Source organism: Anoplopoma fimbria, chromosome 10, assembly GCF_027596085.1.
Source record: "Anoplopoma fimbria isolate UVic2021 breed Golden Eagle Sablefish chromosome 10, Afim_UVic_2022, whole genome shotgun sequence".
Taxonomy (NCBI): Eukaryota; Metazoa; Chordata; class Actinopteri; order Perciformes; family Anoplopomatidae; genus Anoplopoma; species Anoplopoma fimbria.
In genome coordinates this window covers 21,978,919-22,001,853 of record NC_072458.1, presented here as the reverse complement: position 1 = coordinate 22,001,853, position 22,935 = coordinate 21,978,919, and the positions used below count along the sequence as shown (strand labels likewise).

The window sequence follows — 22,935 nt, the reverse complement described above, 5'->3', positions numbered from 1 at the left end:
GATCAGCTTCTGACATTTATGGGTTTTAAACCACATTTTTCGACAGAAAGCTCAACATTTTTGCAGCTTCTTACAAACTTGTGATTGGTGCAATTCACTAGTAATCTTGCAATACAATTTATTAACTTTGCAGCTTAATAAATTGAGTGACATCTTTGTCCATAACAGGCCACCATACCTGTATCAACAACCCTGTTAATATTGCTGGAGAAAAGACATGTCTTTTGTTGAGGCACAACAAGAGCAGTCTACTTCCATTTTGGCCAGAACTCAGCTAATATTTCTCACTTTTGAACAAAGACTGGAGGAATTAAACATCAAAAGTCAGAAGTTTCTTGTTCAGATGGACATTTGTTGCAGCGTTTGAGCAAACTGTGACAACCGGCAGTGGTGTAACGGAGGCGTTCAGGGTGAAGCTTGAAGTCTATGGCTGTGCCTTTCTCTAGGAGTGTGGAGAATGCCCATCTGTCACTGTAATTAGTTTTGACACACGCTGAAAAATAAATAGGCTGTGGCATTTGTGTGTGTGTGTTTGTGTGTGTGTCAGTAGGTTAGATATGGCTGAGGTTAAGTAGCTACTGGTGACCTTGACCTTGAGTTGGCAGTCAACTGATCACTGAGCAGCTTGTTACTTGGCTGAATGTACCCGTCTGTGGCTCACTGTTCCTCTTAAAAACAGAAAGGTAACAGAAAGTCCTGGCTTATACCATCTGGACACTTTTTATTTTATTATTTTATGATGCTTTAAAGTGTTTTAGAATACCAGAAAGCATTGATTTGGTGGTTTCCAGGTTCAAACTGGACGTCTGGATAGGTGAAATCTTTCACTTTTAAACGTCTTGTGACTTATAAATCACAAAATCAAAGCTTGGTAGTTTCTTCTGGCAGTTGATAAAATGTAGAATAGTATAATAAATAACTACTGATTCCCCCCGGCCTCTTCAGCAAGGCACTTAACCCCAAATGCTGCAACCAGAGACTTGTTTTACTGGAAAGCACCCAGTTGTGCACATGCAACAAAACAAATCCCTTGTGCTGAAGCCGCCACTGCACCATTGCTGTGCATTTAACGTGCAAACAAGGTTTTGAAGCTTAAGTCATGACCATTTTAAGGCAGTCGTCATGAATTTGCACAAAATGTCAGGTGTTCTATGACTGTTAATGATATTGGTAAGTAATTATGGCAGCTAGATACCACAGGCTCAAGGATGGAAACATGACCGTTGAAGTGTCACCCACGCATTTTCAGCCCTACTCTTCCTCTCTTTCAGCTCTGATATCTCTAACGTCTCTTTTCATTCAACACTCCCTCCCTCCTCTCTGAGGCTTCGTCCTAAACTGGCGTAGTTTTCCTGTTCAGAGTATCTGAGTTGCTATCCCGGTCCCTTTTGGCTGTCAGTCGGTCCAGGGTTCCCATGTTGCCCCGGTCCCTCTCCATGGTGGCTGTAGATATCGGAGCCGTCTGGGCCGTGGGGGCGGCCGATGTGGAGGTATTCAGCGGTGCTGCATTCTGGGCCACAGCCGCTGCTGCCGCCAAGTTGGACTTGGAGTGAGATGGAAGTGTGCCGCCGCTTATCACCGCTCCACCTCCACCTCCTCCTCCTCCTCCTCCTCCTCCTCCTCCTCCTCCGCCACTGCCGCTGGAATCCTTTGGGAAGTAGTTGTGGAGCTGGTACAGCGTGGCGCGGTCCACCGTGCCGTAGAGAGGTGGGGCGCCACCTCCCAGGCTGCCCATCTTGGAGTCCCTCGTCAGGGTGTACATGGAGATGTCGCCGCCTCCTCCGCTTCCGCCGCTGCTGGAGTGGTGAGGGTTGGGTAAGGTGGCCACAGAGAAGGGTGGAGCAGACGGCGGCAGGCTGAAGGTCTTGGACGTGCCAATGGGCGAGTTCTCCTGCGAGTGCGGCGGGTCGGTGGAGCGCGAGCTGGAGCGGGAGCGTCGTCGGAATCGGTAGCTGGGCAGCCGCAGCACGGCGTGCGTGGTGCTCTTGAAGAGGTCGGTGCGAGAGCGGCAGCGCAGCTCCTTGTTCTTCTCGATGTAGATGTTGACAGCGAGGACGCCCACCATCTCGGCCAGGATGAAGGAGAGGCCGCCAAAGTAGAAGGACCAGCCGTAGGAGTAGTGCCACTTCTTGTCCTCGTCTTTCTTGGGGGAGATGTCGCTCAGGGCTGCCGAGATGTACACGATCACTCCGATGATGTTGCTGAGGCCTGAAGAAATATACAAGACTTCGACTGTGAGTGCTCCTCTGAGACACATTAACCTGCTGCCTCGTTAAGTTGTTTTCCAGGCAGAGATACTGGAACTGTTTCCTTTCAATTATACAGATGAGAAGCAGGCGCATTATGAAAACCAATCTGCATATCATGCATAAGAACGTCTTATTATGCCTGTAATAAACTGAAAGGTGTGAAACATCGAAATGTGAAATAGCAGTTTCATTTCAGCGGAATAAGGCGGATTGGAAGGACAAAGACGTGCAACCAAAGGTGGTCCAACAAGAGCTAAAATACCAAAGCAGATTGTGCGTTATGAGTTCCTGTTTCGATAAAATTCCAACGCTATGAGTGAACCAAAAACCATGACAGAGCTGCAGTCTCACCCGCAGCTACAAAGAGAATCCCTCCACCGAGAATGATGTTCCTTTTGCTCTTGTAGAAGCTGCTGGAAGCAACACACACTCCACCAAGCAGGAGCAGTATGGCGCTGAGGATGGGGAAGATGCTGGAGGCTCGAACCACACCTGCAGATGAGAACAGAAACACATTTTCATCTACTAAAATATCATTTTTTAACGTCCTCTTGACTTTGCTGTGTCTGTACAAATGTAATACAATTAGTGAGTTTTTTTTCTTTTTCAACACCATCTCAAGTTGCAAAGTTAACAGCCTTGTGACACCCTTCGGAGATGTAGTGTTACCAAGAGGTGCCATAGCCGACACTACCACTTGGCTCGGGAACAGCAGCTATCTACAGTATTTATACAAGTTTCCTAAATAATGTTTAAAACATTATATATTTTGCGGCTTTTATAACTCTAACACATTTAAAACAGAAAGCCTGCATTAAAAACTGGTGTGAAGTTTTAACGATGTGGGAGTTTGATAGGAAAGTAGGGTCTGATGAAAATGTGATATGAAGTTGAATTATTAGAAATGTAGGATATAGTGTTCTCCGATATTGAAATTATATAAGGAAGTTAAGAATAAATCCTGGCTTTTATGGAAATTTTGCCTCTCGCAACTCCCAAAAATGTATAAAATTTCAATACAACCTGCAGGAATACTCCTTACACAGTGTTGCAGTTTACAGATTTTACAGTGGATCATCACAAAGACCACAAAGGACCTTCAGTACGGCTGCTAAAGGTTGCATTACATCCCCTAAAATCCCAACTACATGGGGATTTTAAATTCCTCTGCAGACACCTCAAACCCTGCGATAAAGTAGAGAGACATTAAACGAGATGAAAATGCTGAATAGCTCCATCTCTAGCAGGGACTTGTGGATAAAAAGCAAAGCCTTCAAGTTGTGAAGGTGACTTTCCGAGCTGCGTTAGCTTTTGTTTGCTTCTAAAGAGAAGCGATAATGCTGTGATAAGCATATATTCATAGAAGCTTCTGTCAGACAGAGGTTGCAAATGATTCTCGGAGGTTGTTTTTAAGAGGAAAAGGGACTGTATGGTTGGTGTTTTTCTCTTCGGCAAAATCTATTGATTTAGATAAGAAGCTGAGAAGAAAAAATGATGAGCTGCAGGAGTGAATTTCTGACCTTTGGTGCTCAGGGACAAACCTCTGCTGTGTGGTTTCACTCTGGAGAAGAATCAGTCGAGGGATAATTACCTCCTGCTAGTTTGAACTTTTCATGCTATTTTTTTTGTTGGAAGATGAGCTGAAATGGTTAATTGATAGACAAAAACATAATCTACAACTATTTGAACTAATTGTTAGTTACATGTTAAACACTTGTTGATAGATTTTAGTAGACTTTGGTGCAAAGTGAGGTCATGGACCAATGGAAGAAGCTTTAGTATTTGCCAAAGAATTAACAAATTGTCTTAAATATCAAGGTAAAACTGTTTTTTCCTCAACATTTTAACAAATTTCCAATCAACAATGGCAGTCACTTAAATAACAAAAAAATCTGGAGCATGTATCCGGGGCATCCTTTACTCTGGATTCTAAAAATGTTCTATTAATAATAGAGAAAAATAAATCGAAAAGATCGTGCAGCCTTTGGAGAGGTGGAAGATATATCTTGTTCAGTCAAGTAGTCAGATAACATCACAGCCTCCATCACTAGAAATAGATATCTTTATATAATATATATGGATGGAACATATGCTTTGGAAACCAAAAGGTTTTCAGGGCTGTACGAGCAGAATCTGCCGTCACAATGGAGGCAGGATGTGAAACCTGAATCCTGAGCTGAAAATAATCCATTAGTGAAGGCTGTTCTTTCAATCCATCTGTGAAAAAAAAAAAAAAAAAAAAAGCTTTCTGTACACCCCCAGACTCCAAACCCCATGCACCTGGGCATTTAAACACACACACACACACACACACACACACACACACACACACACACACACACACACACACACACACACACACACACACACACACACACACACACACTGTACAGACACTTACACACACCTCCAGGAACGCTTCGCTTGAATCTGACATCCGTGCATTGATGTCCGCCCACCATCCCCTTCTGTCCTTTCTCTATCCGTGTGTGATGGAGACTGTAGGGAGTGTATGTGTGTGGTGTTCTGTCGAGATGTGTGCATGCACAACGAGTTTAGTGCAGTGTGTGTGTGTGTGTGTGTGTGTGTGTGTGTGTGTGTGTGTGTGTGTGTGTGTGTGTGTGTGTGTGTGTGTGTGTGTGTGTGTGTATGTGCACACGTCTTTTTCCTGTCTGTCGTTCACGTGTTAATGTGTGTGCCACTCACGCAGCAGATACTCTGCAGCATCTTGGTCGTAGTCGGCGTCGTCTGGGAAGTGATTGATCTGGGAACACACACCTCGCTTCAAGCCTGAAAAAAAAAAAAAAAAAACGACAGAGAGGAAGAGGAGGAGAGCATGAGGAAGAGGGAGGAGGTAGAGATCACAAGGATGAGAGAAGGATGCTGGGTACAATATCTGCCAGAGAATAAGTGATAGGGAAGAAAGTGATGAGAGACGTCGGGGGGGAAAAAAAACACATTTATGGTGAGAAAATTTTAAAACGGTGAGAGAAAGGTGAGAGAAAGGTAGAAAAAAAATTGTGATAAGTAAAGGTGAGAGATATGGACGAAGAGAAGAAGATGGAAAGGGAATAAGAAGAGGAAGATGAAGGAGATGAAGATAGAGGAGTAAACATGCCGACAGAAGTAAAGAGAAGACAGACAGACGAACTGAAGACGAGAAAGACAAACAATTGCAGAAAAATGCGAGAGCAAGAAAGACCTGAGCTCTAAGAGTCTCAGGCTGAGTTATTTCAAAGCATTATGATGCCTCTGCATGGTAACCATAAGCCAATCACATACATCATTACCAGCTATGTCAGTGGCTCTGTGAGGCCGTATGCTGCATCGGGTTGAAAAGGTTAAGGTCGGCGTGCTAACATGCTCACAATGACGATGTTTACATGCTGATGTTATAACGAGGTACGATGTTTATCACGCTCACCATCTTAGTTTAGCATGAAACATTTAGCAAAGTACAGCTGAGGCTGATGGGAAATTTGTGTTTCAGGTATTGTGGTGGACTACAGTCCATCCTGAGGAGAAGCCTGAAGAACAGCAGCGTTATCTTGTAAATCATAACAGAAACTTGAATTTCTTTTTGAGAGGGACATTTTATTTTTTAATCTTCACAGCTATTTGTGCATCTCATGGACAAAATACACATCAAGATGAAGGAGAGATCCCATGTTTCTCTTGCAATAAAAGGAAAGACAGGAAAAAAAACATTAAAAAGAATGTTTAGAGAACACTCCGGTTCACGCTTGTGCAAACAAACAAAAGTCAGCCAAGAAAAAAGCTGAATCAATATCAGATCTTTACGAGATAGAAATCCATCATGCATTATGGATGTTCTGGGCTAGAATTATTATTCTAATAGGAACCGTAACTGCTTTAACGAAGGGAAGGGAAATCTACAAATGGGCCCAGTGGACTGAAACTGGGACAAAAAACAGTTTATCTGTGTAACACATTGGATGATTTCTGAAAAAGCTGCCAAACAACACAAGTTAATGTTCCGCCACATCTGGCAAGACACCACGAACAACAAGAGGACTTTCCATATGAAAAAGTTGCAATAAATTACTTGGTGAACTAATTCTAGAAGAAACTTTTGAAGCTATCAATTCAAAATGTACTTTCTGTGTCAGATTTGATTGCAAACAGCAGAAAAATGCAGTGAAAAGGCTGCTGTTCTCTTGTTTATGCTAATTATACTAATGCCTCAAAATGAATGTTGTCATTTTTTCTGGTGCTAAAATGCAACTTGAAACAAGAACCTATAAAACAGGTAGCTCGGCCTGGAAACCTCATCTTGTTTATGTGTGGTATTAAACCTGTCCGTCAGCTGCAGCAATGCAGGAGAACTACCTAATCAGCCACCGGATGAGTCACCACTCATATCTGAGCTCTGGGGCTCTGTGATGAGCTTTATGTTGAATGCATAGTATGAGTGTATATATATGTAAGTGTTTGTTTGCAGCAGGGAAAACACGAAGCAAAGCTCATATCTAAACATCCTGAAATCCTCTTCTCTGAGTTGTGTTACAGGATGAGAAGTAGCAAAAACAAGTAAACACGTCGGATCACAAAAGCTTTTCTAACGTGTTCACAAGGCTGGAAAAGTTCAACCGGCATGAACTTGGACTGCAGCGAGGATTTCAAGAGGCACTTTACAAATTATAGGATTTCATTCTCACCAGAAAAAATGTTGGCATTGTATATTTCTGCAAACCAAAGGGTGGTGATGTTTCTGAACCATGAATACATAGCTTCGTCTGAGGCTGTGTATCGCGCTCTGCAGAAAGCACAGTACTACGTGGTTAACATTGGGAAGCATTTGTCAAAGTTGACTTTTGGTTTCCCATGTGACAACTGTAATTTAAAAAGAAAATGCCCTGAGGGGACTTTCTTACGTCAAGTAACGTGACAAGCGTAAAGTCAAAGTTTTATTTTGGTGTCACACGTAACAACCGTAGCCTTAAATAAATAACAGTCGCCAGTAGAGGACTTTCTAATGCAATGCTTACTTTTGGTTTCACATCTTAGAAAACGTAACGTAGCACACGTGAATAAATAACAACCCTTGGCAGACTTTTTCACATAACTTAACGTAACAAGTGTAAAGGCCAATGTTTACTTTTGGTTTCACACGGGACGTGAAGAGAGGCCTTCTAGCTGAACGCTCTGTGTTTGTTTGACCAATCCACCACTTGCTCTGCACGTGCAAAAAACTTCAATATAACAATTTAATTCAACATATCCGTGGTCTGCAGAAATATACAATGCCAACATTTTTTTCCTAGCGGCTTTGCTGTATTCCCATAACTGACCTGATAATGAATGCAAAAGGTTAAAGTGCAGGTCAACAAACCAGATACAGAAACAAAAGCAGAACTACTCATCATGCTGGTAGTGTGTGTGTGTGTGTGTGTGTGTGTGTGTGTGTGTGTGTGTGTGTGTGTGTGTGTGTGTGTGTGTGTGTGTGTGTGTGTGTGTGTGTGTGTGTGTGTTTGACTAAGAGATCCCCTATTATGTCTGTTCTGATATCATTGATGAGCACATTGACCTCAACAAGACCCGCCATTGACCAGCACATGACAAAACACACATATAACACACACAACCAGCCGTACCTTCCAGGCAGCAGATCCTCCAGAGGCCGGAGTGGGTGAGGGCCCCGGGGTCCTTCTTGTCCTTGTTGTTGGAGTCGTCCTGGGACGAGTTGGCCGTGCTGTTGCAGATGAAGGCGCGGGCGTACAGCCAGTAGTCCGTGCCGATAGCCACCGTCATCAGGGCGAAGGCCGCGAACGCCCCCATGGTGGTCAGCAGCACCTGGATGCCCCGCTCACACCACACCATCGCTGGGCGGGGAAGGAAGCTGATGTCTGATGAGAACACAGACAACAGGATCACACGTTTATAGCACATAACAGGACAACCATCACGGAACAGATGACAGATATTATAGGTGTGAGTGGAAGACCCAGAGTTTCTTACAAGGACATTTTTTTTTTTGCATGGTGGAGAAAATGTCTACCATTATGATGATATCAGGCCACAGCTTTAGTTATAGGGAACTCTTTTTTAATATGATTTCCACATGATTCCTAGAAGTTTTATTGTTGACATCAGAGAACTCAGTAGAAGGTTGACACAGTTTCTACTCTGGTGTGAAGAGAGACGAGTCACTTCCTGCACCCCCGTCAGTCCCAGGTGTCGACTGTAATCATAGACTGCACATGCTTCCGCTTCAAAAGTGAAACCAAAACATCTGATCGCCCCTCTGGATGCTGATTACAGTATAGCGCCTTCACGTTAAAGTGTTCATTTATCCTATTGGTTTGATTTTATTTGTTTACTTTATGCCATAAAAAAAGGAGATGTGATGTCACGAATGACAGTGAAGTAGTTGCCGAGTCGAAGGCTGGGGAATTGTACGTAGAGTAGGAACCTGGAGAGGAGATGTTACTTTCCATAACAGTGATTATCGGTTTCAAATATAGACTGAAAACAAAAAAACTAAATCTAGCCTGAAGTCTATTGTTCATACAGTCACTGAATCTATGGCTAGCTAGCTTAGCAACAAGTGATCAGTCCTGAACTGAATTTGTGTCTGGCAGGAAATTGGGAAGGTCTCAAATTACCTCTGCTGTTCTTTTTTTGTTCATTTTACAACTGACTTCATTTTATTGTAGAGCACTTTATACTGCATTTCTTGGCATTACCATAACTGATCACTGTGCTGCAGGTTACTGATTGTAAGACTGTAACTGACAGCCACATAATCTATTCATGTCAAAATCCAGAAGTCTCAGAAGTCTATTTAGTGTGAAACTAAAAAGACTTTTGTTTCAATCATTCATTTCCATGAAGGCTCAGAAATGCCCTCAAAGGTTGAAATTAAATGAGATGCTAAAAGTAAGACATGTTTTTGGATTCCACCCTGTTCACAAATTCATGCATTGAACTGTCAAATATTTATGCAGTAATAGAACCACTGTCCCCCATGGGCCGCTGTGGGTGAGTGGTGGGAGCTGCTGACGGGGTTGAGTCTTTCCGTTGCATTCTGGGTGAGCACACTGGTGCGTTTTTTAATCAAAAAAGCAGCACACACAGCCTGAAGCAGTCAAGAAATGTTTGGCAGAACGCAGCAGAGGAACAAAATGCCGACCCGATGCATCAACAAGAAATATAAAACATCAAATATTGTTATAAAATGAACATTTGAGGGAGGAACATGGACTGCTGGGAGACGTATGAAATACTCTTTTGTGAGCCTGTCAGAGAGTTTCCCCGAGGAAATTTGAATAAAGTTAGAAAATCCTTTATTTCATGGATCAGTGGAATTCTCTCAGCAGGTTTCTGACCTTTCTGTCAAAACCTAGGATTTCAAAAATGACTCACTTTAGGGGCCGTTAATATCAACAGTTTGCAGGTTTGGAGGACAAATTGGGAATTTATTATCTGATAAGATCAATAGGATTTCTGGGGGAAAAAGACACCAAATGGCAAACGCAAAGGAAAGGAATCAGGGCACGGAGGTTTCATATACACATTAATAAACATAAGAGGGTAAAATGGACAAGAGAGGATTGTTAGACGAGAAGAGCCGAGTGGAGAGGAAAGAGGAGAGACATGAACGAAAGCTGAGAGGTGAACAGTGAGAAGGGACGACGAGAGGGAAATTGAGATACAACACATCTGTTGTGCTTCAGGAAACATAAATGAATAAATGAACCATCCAAGGAGAGAAGACATGAGGGGGAGCATAGGAAACCTGTATCCGACCGTTCTGCTCATGTTTTCCACAAACCGTTAGGGGGTTAATGTAAACAATGGATCGCACGGAGAATATCAATCCCAGCGTGGGCTTTTTTAAAACTACTTGGTTTAATTCAGTTGGCCTGAGGGGTGTTTCCATAGCAACACAAATCCCAAAAATAACAGAGAGACCACTGGTTCTCTGACCCTGAAACTGACCATGAACTGCTGCATAAGGTAAGTCCCAAAACGACTGCAGGGAGTCGCCAATGCACTGGGAGGTAAAGTAACGCCAATCAGACAATAATAAGTATTTTAAGTTGATTTTATTTTACTCATTTGTTTTATGCACTTAATGCAATTCTTCATGGTAAATGTTCTCTTGGAAGCCAGCAGACTGGTATCTGTGTCTACATTTCCTTTACTTCAATTTTTTTTGTATTTTGCTTTCTATTCCTAACTTGCTAAATCTATATTTCTATCTGTATATTTTAGGTTTACAGAAACACTGTAACCTAAATGTGAAATGTTTGATCAATGCCACCAATTGTAGATAAAAAAAAAAATGTCAGCTTTAAATGTATAGTTGAGTTGGAAAACACAATATAAGTATTAAAACAAAAGTGCAATAAATAAATGTTTGTTTCTGTTTGTCTTCAAGTGCAATTAGAACTTTTGTCAAGATAAAATGCGACAGAGGTTTGATGATAAATTTGTGGTTAGTCAAATAAATCCAAGTCAGTTCTATAGCGAAGTATCACATATTTGTTTCAAAGGGGTTTCCAGTCTGTGAAGCATACGACATACCCTCAATGAAAATGTGTCATGATTATCAGAATAAAAGAAAGATTTACACTCATTTTCTTGCTAAAGTGAAGTCTAAACTCAGCATCATTGCTACATGGAAGCAACAGGTTTCCACTATGTTCACACTGGACTGTACTGGTCCATTCTCTGCTGGACATTCAGAGCTCTATGAATAAGAATAACCCTGTAAATAAACACTGAGGTCTTCTTAATCATTATAAACAGTCTTATATTGAAGTTTTTTTGCGTTGAAACAAGCTGTAACATGGATGTAGTGAATTGTTACCATTCAGAATAAATGATTTAAAACTGAAATATATTAAACAAACATCTTTAAACAGCGTGCAAAGTGTACAGCTTGCAGTCAAATAAAGAGTGTAAATATGCTTCAGGTTTGCAGTGACAGAAATGGTTCAGGCAACTTTGTCAATTTTTAAAAATATTTTCTGCTCTGTTGCATCCAGTGTAGACGATAAACGAGGTGACACAACACTCAGCATCCGAAATTTACTTGATCCTGATTGGTTAGACTCGTCAAAAATATGTAATGGATCGAACCAATCAAGGACGGCGTTTTGCATTTGCAAAAAAAAATCTGTTGTCCAGAGATGATGCATGAAAAGACAACGTAATGAAACTGAATGAGATTTTGAGCTTCACAGAGATAATTTCCATATTGCATTTGATGTTCAATTAAGCAACCATTCATTAATTGTTTTACAGCATTTCTTTTAAAAACTGTTTTTTTTTTGTCAGAACTCCCTTCAGTCATGTCCGATCTAAAATCAGAGGAAATGTTTAGCTTGGTTACACAAATGCCAGAGCAGATTGATCGAAACCACTTGCCCTCTGAATCCAGACCTCAGTTCACATCTGCACTCCAGTGTGCGTGTGTGTTTAGTGTGTGTGTGTGTGTTTAGTGTGTGTGTGTGTGTGTGTGTGTGTGTTTAGTGTGTGTGTTTAGTGTGTGTGTTTAGTGTGTGTGTTTGGTTTCCTGCACGGTGGGGTTTGTTCATGCTGGTTTGTGTGTTTGAATGTTGCCTGAATATTTATATACATGTGTCATGTTCGAGTGTGTGTGCAAACAAAAATCCACATCTGCATCTGGTGGTTTTGTTGTGTGTGTATGCACATGCACGTCTGCCTCTGTCTGTGTGTGTGTGTGTGTGTGTGTGTGTGTGTGTGTGTGTGTGTGTGTGTGTGTGTGTGTGTGTGTGTGTGTGTGTGTGTGTTACCTGAGGGCATGTTTCTGCCTTTCGCCTCCATCTCTTCTCCCCCCTGCTGCTGCTGCTGCTGCTGCTGTTCTTCTTCTTCTTCTTCGTCAATGAAGAGCGCTCCGTAGCCCCGGTCCGAGCCGCCTCCATCCACCGTTAATCCTTCGCTTTCTCCCCCTCTCTCCCTCGCTCCTCTTCCTCTCTTCTTATCCCTTCTTTCTTCCTCCTCCTCCTCTTCTTCTCCTTTTCCTGTCTTTACCTTGAGCACTTCTTCTTTCCCCGGTAAGCGGAGGGGGATACTTCACTTGGCGTCCTCTCCTCTCATTGAATTGTCATGGCAGTCATCTTAGCAACTGAGAGAAGGAGGGAGGGGTAAAAAGAGGGTGAGAGAGAGTGAGAGAAGAGCCAAAAAGAGAGGGAGAGAAGCATAAAACAAGGAGAAGATGAGGAGGAGATAGGAAAGAGTGAGGGGAAGAGATGGGAGAAGGATGTATTCGATTAACGAACGAGTATTGAAACCAGGAGATGCTGCTGTCCAGAAACATCTCTCACACAAACATGTTTTCTATATGACAACGATGATGTGTCTTTGAACAAACAAACAAACAAACAAACAAACAAACAAACAAACAAATGTCCAAAACCTGATGCCGGCGGGAGAAAACGAGCCCCCTGTCAAACAAGAGGAGCTGGTTCGCCACAAGAGAGAGAGAGAGAGAGAGAGATAAAGCAATAGAAAAGAACAGGCGATGCGAGAGAGCGTGCTCTATTCCATCGCCATGGCAACAGTGAATTCCAAAGTCTATGGCGGAGCTGGCGAGTGCGTACGTGTGTGTGTGTGTGTGTGTGTTTGTGTGTGTGTGTGTGTGTGTGTGTGTGTGTGTGTGTGTGTGTGTGTGTGTTGTGTGTGTGTGTGTGTGTGTGTGTGTGTGTGTTTGTGTGTGTGTGCTGGGGGAGTAAAGAGAGATGGATGTAACAGCTGAGAGGATTTTGCTTAAAAAAAGTGTGTGAATTCCATTGGTGTGCAGAGTAGCCTGGATGTCATGCACGACTGATGCAAACACACACACACACACACACACACACACACACACACACACACACACACACACACACACACACATGCAGGTCTATGTTCTGGACGTACACGGTTGCATATAGTACATGAGGAATGAACATTCACAGGAGAGATGACGGACTCGTGAGTCACTCGCTCCGTGGTCACAGTGTTTCATCCGTCCAACTTTCTTCCCGTCGGTGCGATGGCTTAATCACAAGCATTTAGCGCTGTTTCATGCTTTTGAAATGCACAATACAGATTTCAACAAAGCTGAGAGATCCTGAGCGAGTTTTTTGATTCGATGCCTTGCTCGAGGGCATTTCAGCAGAGCGGCTGCTTGCTCACATCCTGCATTTCAACGAGCGGAGTCTTCCTGAAGAGAAAACCCCCGTCGGCACTGACACGGGGTCGGGTTGTGCAAGGTTTTTTCATTTTTCTTTTGCAAGCTGTTGCCAAAAACTGCAGGGCACCAAAAGATCCACATGAAAGCCATCAACAGCAGCACGGCAGGGGGTCCAGTCAACAGCAGATCTACGCCTCTGACCAAAGACTCCCTTTGGAGACTCCCGAGAAACCCGACAGCATCAGTCCTTTGTACAAATGTCTAAATCTGACAGATGTTTACATTTAACTGACAGAGAAACAGCAGCAGGTTTTTTTAAATACGACTTTTTTTCTGTTAGGAGCAAAGGCTGTACTACCATGATGATTTTATAAGGCTACACATCTTCATTAAGAAGAAGTTCGAGAGGCCACATGGGTTAACAAAGTGTGGAACTTTGACACAGGAAGCTGCTGGTGGAATCCAATTTCCTTCAGACTATCAACATTGGTTTCTTTTACCTTTACTTTTAATTACTTTGGAAGACAGAGATAGAGATATCGTCCTGCTGATGAAGGAGTCAGATCAAAGAATGATATCGGTGCCTCTGGCAATTACAGGAGGTCTTCAAAAGTCCAAAATGTTGGATCTGACACAAAACATATGTATAAATTACAACCTGAGTCTTGAGGACCATGAGAAGCCTGCAATCATCCCTGCTATCTGCCTTACAACAATTCAGCCAAGACTTCGAAGCTCTGCGATGCACCAGTCTTTGTTGACAATCCAATTAGCAACTTGAGATGTGAGAATGGAGTTGGAGTTGAGAGACGATGTCTACAACGGGATTGTTTCTCAAGTAGCCAGTTTACAAGCTACTTTCAAGCTAATTTAAAGCTAAATCGTTGTCAGACGATAGCTTCTGGGATCAGGGATTTATTTTCACCTCTTTTGCTCTCCACACGGAACGTTTACATGTATTCAACCAAGGCCTGCTCAAACGTGATTGGTTGAAAGAAACGGCAAACGGACACTAGAACCTTCTGATACCAAAAATCTTGCCTCATTGCCTTCTTATACCTGCATTCATACGCAGATATCTGTTCATAGAGATCAGTCCAAAATATGGATAATAAGGCAAACTTCCATGACCCAAGCAGCTATACACATGGGAATAACACCTAAACTGCGTTTGAAATCAGATGCATTTTTCTTTTTACTTTAAGTGCATACTGTACTGCAGTTGCCTTTGCAAAGTGCATACTGTTGCTTGCAGTGTGCATTCAATCGGGAAATACCACTTCATCAAAACATTGGAGGATTGTGGGTCAGAATAGCCAGAAAAGCAGGCTGCAAATGCAACCTGATGCAGGGAGACTTCCTGGTATTTTTGGCAAAGTGCTTTTGATAAACTAGGTATTGGGACATACTGGATCTGTTTCTGGCATGCTTAAAAGAATGGTAGTATGGGTATGTGAACGCACACAGACCAAAGACCCATGGCAATAGAACCGGATACCTCCAAGGACCGGATCTGGTAAGAATTTGGACCTTAACCCACTTTGGCTCTGCTTTGGGTGTCGGTAACTACAAACCACCAGGACCCTCTAGTCTGAGCTGTTGGTGGAAGATTAACAGCAAGTAAGGTGTGACATCTGGATACTTCCTCTGCCAGTGCAGCTGTCTCTACCCGATGAAATATTAACACTGACGCTTCTGTAGACAGGATTTGAATAATTTGTCAAATAAAGCTGACCAAAATAACCAATGTTGGACTCTCATCTTATTAGTCTAAATCCCAAAGTGGGAGCAACGAAACGGAGGTAACAGGAAGGAATGAATCAAAGTTACATCAGATATCAAATTTTTTTTTTTTCTTTTTAATGGTAGCGAGAAAGCGAGGAGTCCATCCTGAGAAAACAGTACACACCAACGCTGGCTGAAACTCTTCAACACCTCCACCCCCACCGCAGAATAATAGGACATTTAATGTTGCCTTTCATGGTTTTTGGCTGGTGAAACCCTTTAAACTTTTCCTCGTGAAAGTGTGAAGTTTGCTCATGTAGCATTTAAACATATCCTTTGTTTGGGACCCACAGACAGATAGAAAGCTTTGACGATGTCATCTGTGATGTCACTCGCAGTTTTTCTAAAGAGAAACTCTGAGGATTGAATTTTGGTTTCCTGCTCAGGGACGAGCCTGGAGGGAGCAGAATGTGGGACGAGCAAACAGCACAGCGTCACAGACTGAGACTTGTCAATTAGGCAAACACGCTCCCTAACATCCAAAGTACATCTCTGAGAGAGAAAAATACTCGAGATTATTAGAGAAAGCATGGATGTGAATGTGTTTGCCGTGATCAGATGGATGCTTTGAATTCCAGCTCGTTTTCCAACAGCAAATTATGAGTAACTGCAGCGTTTCAGCCATTATAAGCAGCCATCCCTCTCACATTTTAGACCAGTATAGGTGCAAATATCTACAGAAAAAGAAATAGACAACCTTGTCAAAGCTGATTCTTCTTAATCTCAAAGGCTGAGTCATGATCACTGATCTTTTAAAAGAAGCTGTAGAACTTAAATACCTTTACATTTTGCAAAATCGCTCTGATTTCTAAGACTTAGCTGCAGTTGAATTGTGTGTTATGAAGTTACAGCAGTTTATGTTGAATAGAACATGCATATATAATTAGGGAAATGAATTAGAGTAAAATCCTTATTGCATATCAAACTAATCAATTAAAAGAATAGGATAAACTATTCATTCCAAAGAATCTTGTGGAAAAATGGAGAATTCTGTCACTCAAAAGAGAACTTGAGAGTTTTGTCAATACAGTGATACACTCTGAGTTTTACTGGATGACCCATCTAGTGGTCATTAGAGGAACTGCAGCGGAACAGTTCAGTATTTCACCCAGCATTTGATTGCTGCTTTGAAAGCCCTGGAGGACCCCTGGGAGGGCCTGCAATCAGAGACAACAAACAAAACAAAAACAGGAACTCAGACATTATTATTTTGTGCTCAAACACCCCAAAATGAACCTGCTTTTCAGGCTGACAGCGTGGAACATTAGCAAGGTTCCAGCAGCACAACATGGAACAAACACAAAGGAAAAGGGGTTGCCGATGGCGGCACAGATGCAGAAAGCAGAGGATGAAAGTTCAAGGACAAATCATCCATGCTCTGCATCATGAATTCAGCGATGAATCCTGCTGTGAATACAGAGCATCAGCAGAACATGGACGTGGTGGAGGAGCCGGTTGGAGCATTGATGATGATTATTATAGCAACATATGTGGTGAGACACAATCATAAACTAAGACCTTAGAGATCAGAGGCACGGTGGGACGAATAGTGAGTGGAAAGGCACCTTTCTTTACATGTTATAATTACTTTATAATACTTTAAATACCGTACAAAATGTCAACTTTTAGAAAAATGTAGAAAAATTTGACACCATTTTAGAGAACGACATTATGGGAACATTGTTCTCCATTTCCTCTGACTGTGTGTGTGTTTTTGTAGAAAATACTATACTAATCTATATTAACTTAAATATCAAAATGATTTCAATGGATACATCGCAACAATATTTTAGTAGAGTATTCAGTTTCACAGATTCCTGCTGCAGTGTTACGGTAACTTCATATATATTCTTTCCAGTAGAGGACAATGACAAATCTTCCCATTTCATGGCCATATATTAAGATGATTTTTAAAGACAAAGGGATGTTGAGAGAATGATAAATCAACTTTTTTTTTTTAATTCATCTCCTTTTTTTGTTATGATATCACAGATATCTATATTGTGCATGAACTCTATCTGAAGTGAAACTGGATATAGAAGAAGTAAGGATGAGGTTGCTCTCTTCTGTTATAGTCAATACTCAGAGAGAGAGAGAGTCTAAATGCAGTCTCCAGGCTGGAGCCCACTCTCTGCACATCACGCCTGCAAATGATCCGACACACTAAACACTGACTGCTCTCTAACGAAAGCACAGGACACACGTCAGTCAAGTTGATGGTGTGATGTTCTCATTTGTTATAATCAATAATTATTAAACATTCCCCTTAAGAGAAATATCACTGTATATTAATGAGTCATGTACATGGAGCTCATGGTGACCATATTGTCCTATGGGATGTATAAATCCCCATCTGTACGTACACTTTTTGATATTGCATCCTTGAATTGATCACATATTTACAATTTTTTCCATTTTTTGCAGGAATAAGCAGTTTAAAAATAAATACTTTTTATACTAACACAAACGCAAAACGGTCGTTCCCACATGATTTCATCAAAAGTGTACATGGTGTTCATGAGGTGCGCTCCTCTCCGGCTCCACACACGCTCACACCGGTCTGCCACGCTGCCATGACGTTAATGCATGAACAACAGAGATGGGAAATTGGCAATCTGTTTAAATATATATATATATATGTATATATGTATATGTTTAAATCAGTTTTAGGCTTACCTTTGCAAGAGCAACTTCTGCAGCCGGTGCTGATGCGCCTGAGAGCGATAGAGAGAGAGAGAGAGAGAGAGAGAGAGAGAGAGAGAGAGAGAGAGTGAGGTGAAGTGACTGGGAGGTGGAGGAAGAAGGATGTATGTGTGTGTTTGTGTGTCGTTTATGTAATCTCAGAAACAGAACAACTTGTGACATATTGGAGTTTTCTCTGAAATAAATGTCTTGTAATGTCCATTATATCATTGTACAGTTTCTCTGTACCTGTGGAGATGTGCTGCAGACTGAGGGAACAGCTGCTTCAGTATTAGTGTCTGGTTGAGGTGTGAGAAAATGATTCTAATGTCTTCAGACAAGAGGCATCTGATAAGTGCATGTCTCTGCTGCTAGGAATTCTGGGTTGGGGTAAAGTCATACAGGAAGTGGACGTAGTCACCGTGACTTCACCTATTGGTTTGTGCAGCAGTTTTGAAGATTGTGTTCGGCATCTGGGCGGTCGCCATCTTGGTTTTTTGCAACCAGAAGTGACATGAGAGGGTGGAGCTACGTTCAACATAACACAGGTATTTTTGAGAACCTTAAAGGTTACAGTTAACTTTAAGGGTTAAAGTTTTAAGACGAAAACATGGACAACTCCCAGACAACGCTGTGATAGCAACCTGTCAATCACAATGTAGCCCCGCCCTAAAGCATACTCTGCTTTATGGTCTATTTGACTCTAAATGCGACCATAATTCACTAAATGAACATCATGCTGTATTGAAGGAGACTTTAAACTAGCTCTAAGCTTTGAACTATAACCCTCTATGTACCCCTAGGTACGCTTGTTTCAGTTTCAACATGTAACATGCATTGTGTCTTTTCAAAATAAGCTCCCACTTAGTAAGGTTAATGTAAAGGGCATGGCTGGTGTCAAATTCACCGATTAACAATTCATGTGACTAAATGTCACAATTGATTTGAGTTTCACATGGAACAGCTGTCTCCTGTTTGAAACGCCCTGTGTGAACCTTCTTGCTCTTAAAACTATGTCAGTGTATTTTGGTCGGACCAAACATCTTGTTTGACAAATTTGAATGGGTTTTTGGTTAGATATCTGAAATAAAGTCTGTGGTTATCACAAGCTAAAGATTTTAATGTTTTATTCTACGACATAAAATACATCAGTAAATATCCCTATCATGAATGTTGAAGCTTTTGCATGTCTTAAAAAAGGCGATTGCTAACAAATGGCTTAATGAGACGTCTAGACTTCATCACGTGGATGACTAGTCCTCCTTTTTCTCAGAGGTGGTGACGTGCGATCATGCAACCGTGGCGTAGTTTGTTTATAGACCAACGTTAGCTTTTTACTTCTGGTGATTGCATTTACAATCCCCCAAAAAATGAAAGACTATCTTGCTGAACAAAGCATTAAAGTATCATAAACATTTGTTTGCTGCAGAGCTCATTTTCTGCAATAATTAATAAAAAACAAAGGAAAAACAGAAGTACGTCATCCCTGCTGAACTATATAGAGACTAGTGAATGATTTCAGACAGTGTCAGTTAAACTGGTATGGAACTATGCCATTAGAGGTTGCCATAGCAACAGAATGTTCAAGTGAAACCAACTACTGGTGGCAGCATAAAAAGATCAAAGAAGTAGTAGCGGTACATTTGATCCATCACTCGTAAGGAGTAATGTAACTATGAATGTGTTAAGTCGGTGAGCAGGATTTGGATCGTGGCTGAGCCAAGATTCTGTAAAAAAAGTCACAATCGAATATGTGCAATATGAGCAATTTTTTATATTTTGAATTATTGGATTGGACTCATTAGTCTCAGCAGGAACAAAACTCATAGGAGAAAAAAAAAAGAACCTTGTTAAAGAACTGGATTCAGGATTGGATGTTATAGTACATAACGAATATATCTTTTTAATGCATTTGTTCACATGCATACTTGTGTGATTATGTCTCTTTCAGTGTAACCTTCCAGCAAAGAGGACAGAGGCAGAGGGAACGAGAAAGGTAGGAGACTAGGAGATAAGAAAGGAAGGACAGAAGAATGAGTGTGGAAAGAGGAACAGACGGGTAGAACAAGAGAGCCTTTACAGGTTTAATAAGGAACAGTGAGGGAGCTAAACTGAGATGGATCGTCGATATGGATCCGAAGACAGCCAGGGGGAGGGGAGAGTTAAGGTGTGTGTGTGTGTGTGTGTGTGTGTGTGTGTGTGTGTGTGTGTGTGTGTGTGTGTGTGTGTGTGTGTGTGTGTGTGTGTGTGTGTGTGTGTGTGGTCGGGGTATACACAGGAGGGGAGCCAGGGTAATAAAGACAGACGGAGAGGAAATCGATGCCCAGGCCAGCAAGACAAACATTTAGAAATGAAGTGCAGTGAAAGCCAGTCAGCCAGAACTTACAGTGACATTCACTGTCCAGCCACACAGCGGGCAGATTACACAAGAGGAGACTGTCTGCCTCGTTCTCACACCCAGGGCGGCAAATACCGACACTTTGTCAGGTCGCTGGGCGCCTGGTACCGACACATGAGGTGCCCTTTAGCGTTTGTATGAGACGCACCAGACGTTCAAGTAACTACAATGTGAACCCATCCGAGTCATTATTAGACAATCAAATACATTCTCTGGGAGTGTATTGAGGTATATAAGGACCAAAAAAACACACACAAGGAGGGAAGGGAGGTGGATGGGTCAAACAAACACAGGACTTTCAACCAGTAGACCCTTATTCGTGTCCCAAAGTGTTGTTGGGTTATTTTTCTTTTTCATTGTACTGATGTTTTACTCGTTAACGTACTTATTTTTAGCCCAACCATGACGTTTTTTCACAAATCTAAGGAAGTGTTTTAGTTTGAATTCACAACGTTAACCACATGTTTTACTGCGACAGTAGTGGAGCGTCATAGTTTGACATGCTCGGTTCGGCCAGATCAAAAGTGATACCATGGGTCCTATAAGCAAGAGTCAGTATATGACGAGTTTGGACTGAAAACAAGTGTCCAGGCCTCATTTAGCTAGAACCTTTGGACTACAACAGTGGCTAATGAGGGATGTCTTTTACTGCTGGCTACAACGGCAAACACTGAAAAACAAATATTAAAAGTAAAATGTGCCCAGGTATCCTCAGCTGAAAACATGACTATTGTGAATAACTCCAGCGATTTCCACACTACTATGTTCATACAAAAGGCACGCTGAGCTGATCAGTGTGAATGAGAGGGCTTTTATCTGTGTGGGGGAGGGAGCAGCGTGAGGACGACTGAACTTAAATAACTAAACTTTAAAGTAGTGCAAAAAAAAGAGAGCAAATATAAGAAAAAGTATTCCAAAAAGAAAGAGCAAACATTTAAATAAAACTAAATTGAACTGAGGGGGGGAAAAAAACACCAAACAAAAGAAAGCTGCAGATTCACAGCAAGCTGCCAACTCTTCTCTTCACTGACTCCAATGAACGGTGCTTTAACTTGTCAGCCTCAAATAACTGGAATGTACCACCTGCCCAGGTAAGACCAGGGTGAATGAAACAGAGCAGACATCAAAATCACACAGAATAATGAAATAACTATTAATACAAGGTGTCTAAGTTACTGCTGACATCACAACCTATCTATGGGCACTCTTCACACACCAATGAGCACGACAAATACGATAGAATGTACTTTACTGCAGAACTATCTTACCTGTCCTCCTTCATCTTAACAGAGTCCACCCCCCCACCCCCCTCTGCTAACAGGACACATGAGACTAACCTGTTCACACTCTCCTTGTTTGAGCTGTTGAGCAGCTGATCTACCAAGACATCCAGGTAACAACCCATCAAACAAACAATCTGAACAATGTAATATATCAAATAAACTGAAACATTGGTCTGAAATTAATATTCAAGCAGACACAAACCCCTGAGAAATTGAGAGAAGACACCGTTACAAACCTACTTCCTGAGTCTGAAATATTGTTTTATGACATATAGAATTGTTGGTATTACAGAAACATGCTTCTCAACTGCATTCATCTCAACTCAGGATAGGAAGTAAGTTAGTTATTACAGAGCCGTCCTTCTTGGATGGCATAGATTCTGTCCTAAATTCAAAAATAGATGACACAAACAGCAGCAGCACTGTTGTTAGGTCTGTACGGCAATGACAATGAAGACTGAAATATTATGGATGACAGGCTAGTCAAAAAGTTTGATGACGCTTTAAATACCCTGGTCTAAATATTAATGGGTATATATCGTCTGGCAAAAAATGAATTATGAATTTGATCGGTGTGCTCCATCCTGCCCTGATTAGGCCTACAAGGCGGCTCTGTAAACATTTGGGGCTCGGCCCAAACCTAGGGGGGTCCTCCTCCATGGAGATTCATATACATTTGTTAATAGAATGCCAAAAAATCTGTACATCATTTGGTAAAAAAATGATACTTGCCAAGAAGAAAAATCATCTTCTAGAGCCTTATTCTTTTTCCAACTGTCTTCATCATTCTTAAACCGTAACACAACACAAGCCTATTTTCACTCCTACCATCTAAAAGAGACAAAAATTGTTTTATGTTACTATTTTTATGTAATATAACATACATGCATAGGGTAAGCATTTGGCGTCAACATCATTACTGATCTTGCATACTTTCTTTTTACTATTTTGTCTATTTTAGCCACTCATCAAACCTTTGCACCATTGATTTGCCGGACCAGTCAGAGAGACTGAGGGGAAGTGATAACTGCATGATAGCAAGTTAGCTAGCTAGTGTCAAGTGAGAGCTATTATATCTTCACCACCCGCACTGCCTATCCATCTTCGTAACAAAATTCCGTCCCTCCCTCACCCCCCACACCACCTCTATTCTCCATTGTCATCATTGATTACTGTAACTTCTCCTCTTTGGTCTATATAATATATTATATATTATAAATCTCAAGTAGCTTACTGGTCCATACTAATCAAAGATACAGACATGACAGGACTGCTACCAATTGAAAAAAATCTAAGTATTAAGATTTGTGTAGTTAACATAAGGTAGGATATCTGAGATAGGACAGGACATGGCCATGAATTAAGGAATTG

At 41.6% G+C, this 22,935-nt stretch overlaps 1 protein-coding gene across 2 annotated transcripts; it reads right to left on the bottom strand.

The window, feature by feature from the left end:
- Positions 1-1,333: 1,333 nt before the first annotated feature.
- On the bottom strand, positions 1,334-12,065 carry LOC129096883 (voltage-dependent calcium channel gamma-4 subunit-like). 2 transcript variants are annotated; one of them, XM_054605566.1, is made up of 5 exons: positions 12,035-12,065; positions 7,865-8,116; positions 4,956-5,039; positions 2,601-2,741; positions 1,334-2,208 (listed from the first exon to the last, which is right to left on the bottom strand). In XM_054605566.1, exons 1-5 carry the CDS (start codon positions 12,063-12,065, stop codon positions 1,334-1,336), a joined length of 1,383 nt encoding a protein of 460 aa, XP_054461541.1. The 2 variants fall into 2 exon arrangements, with proteins under 2 accessions (XP_054461541.1, XP_054461542.1); XM_054605567.1 differs by having other exon boundaries at positions 7,865-8,092.
- Positions 12,066-22,935: the final 10,870 nt, after the last annotated feature.

Coding starts and splice junctions, on each gene's coding strand:
- LOC129096883 (XM_054605566.1), bottom strand. CDS start 12,065: ATGGAGGCGAAAGGCAGAAACATGCCCTCAG. Junction 5,040..7,864: donor GAGGATCTGCTGCCTGGAAG/GTACGGCTGGTT, acceptor TTTTTTTTTCAG/GCTTGAAGCGAGGTGTGTGT. Junction 2,209..2,600: donor GATTCTCTTTGTAGCTGCGG/GTGAGACTGCAG, acceptor ATATTTCTTCAG/GCCTCAGCAACATCATCGGA.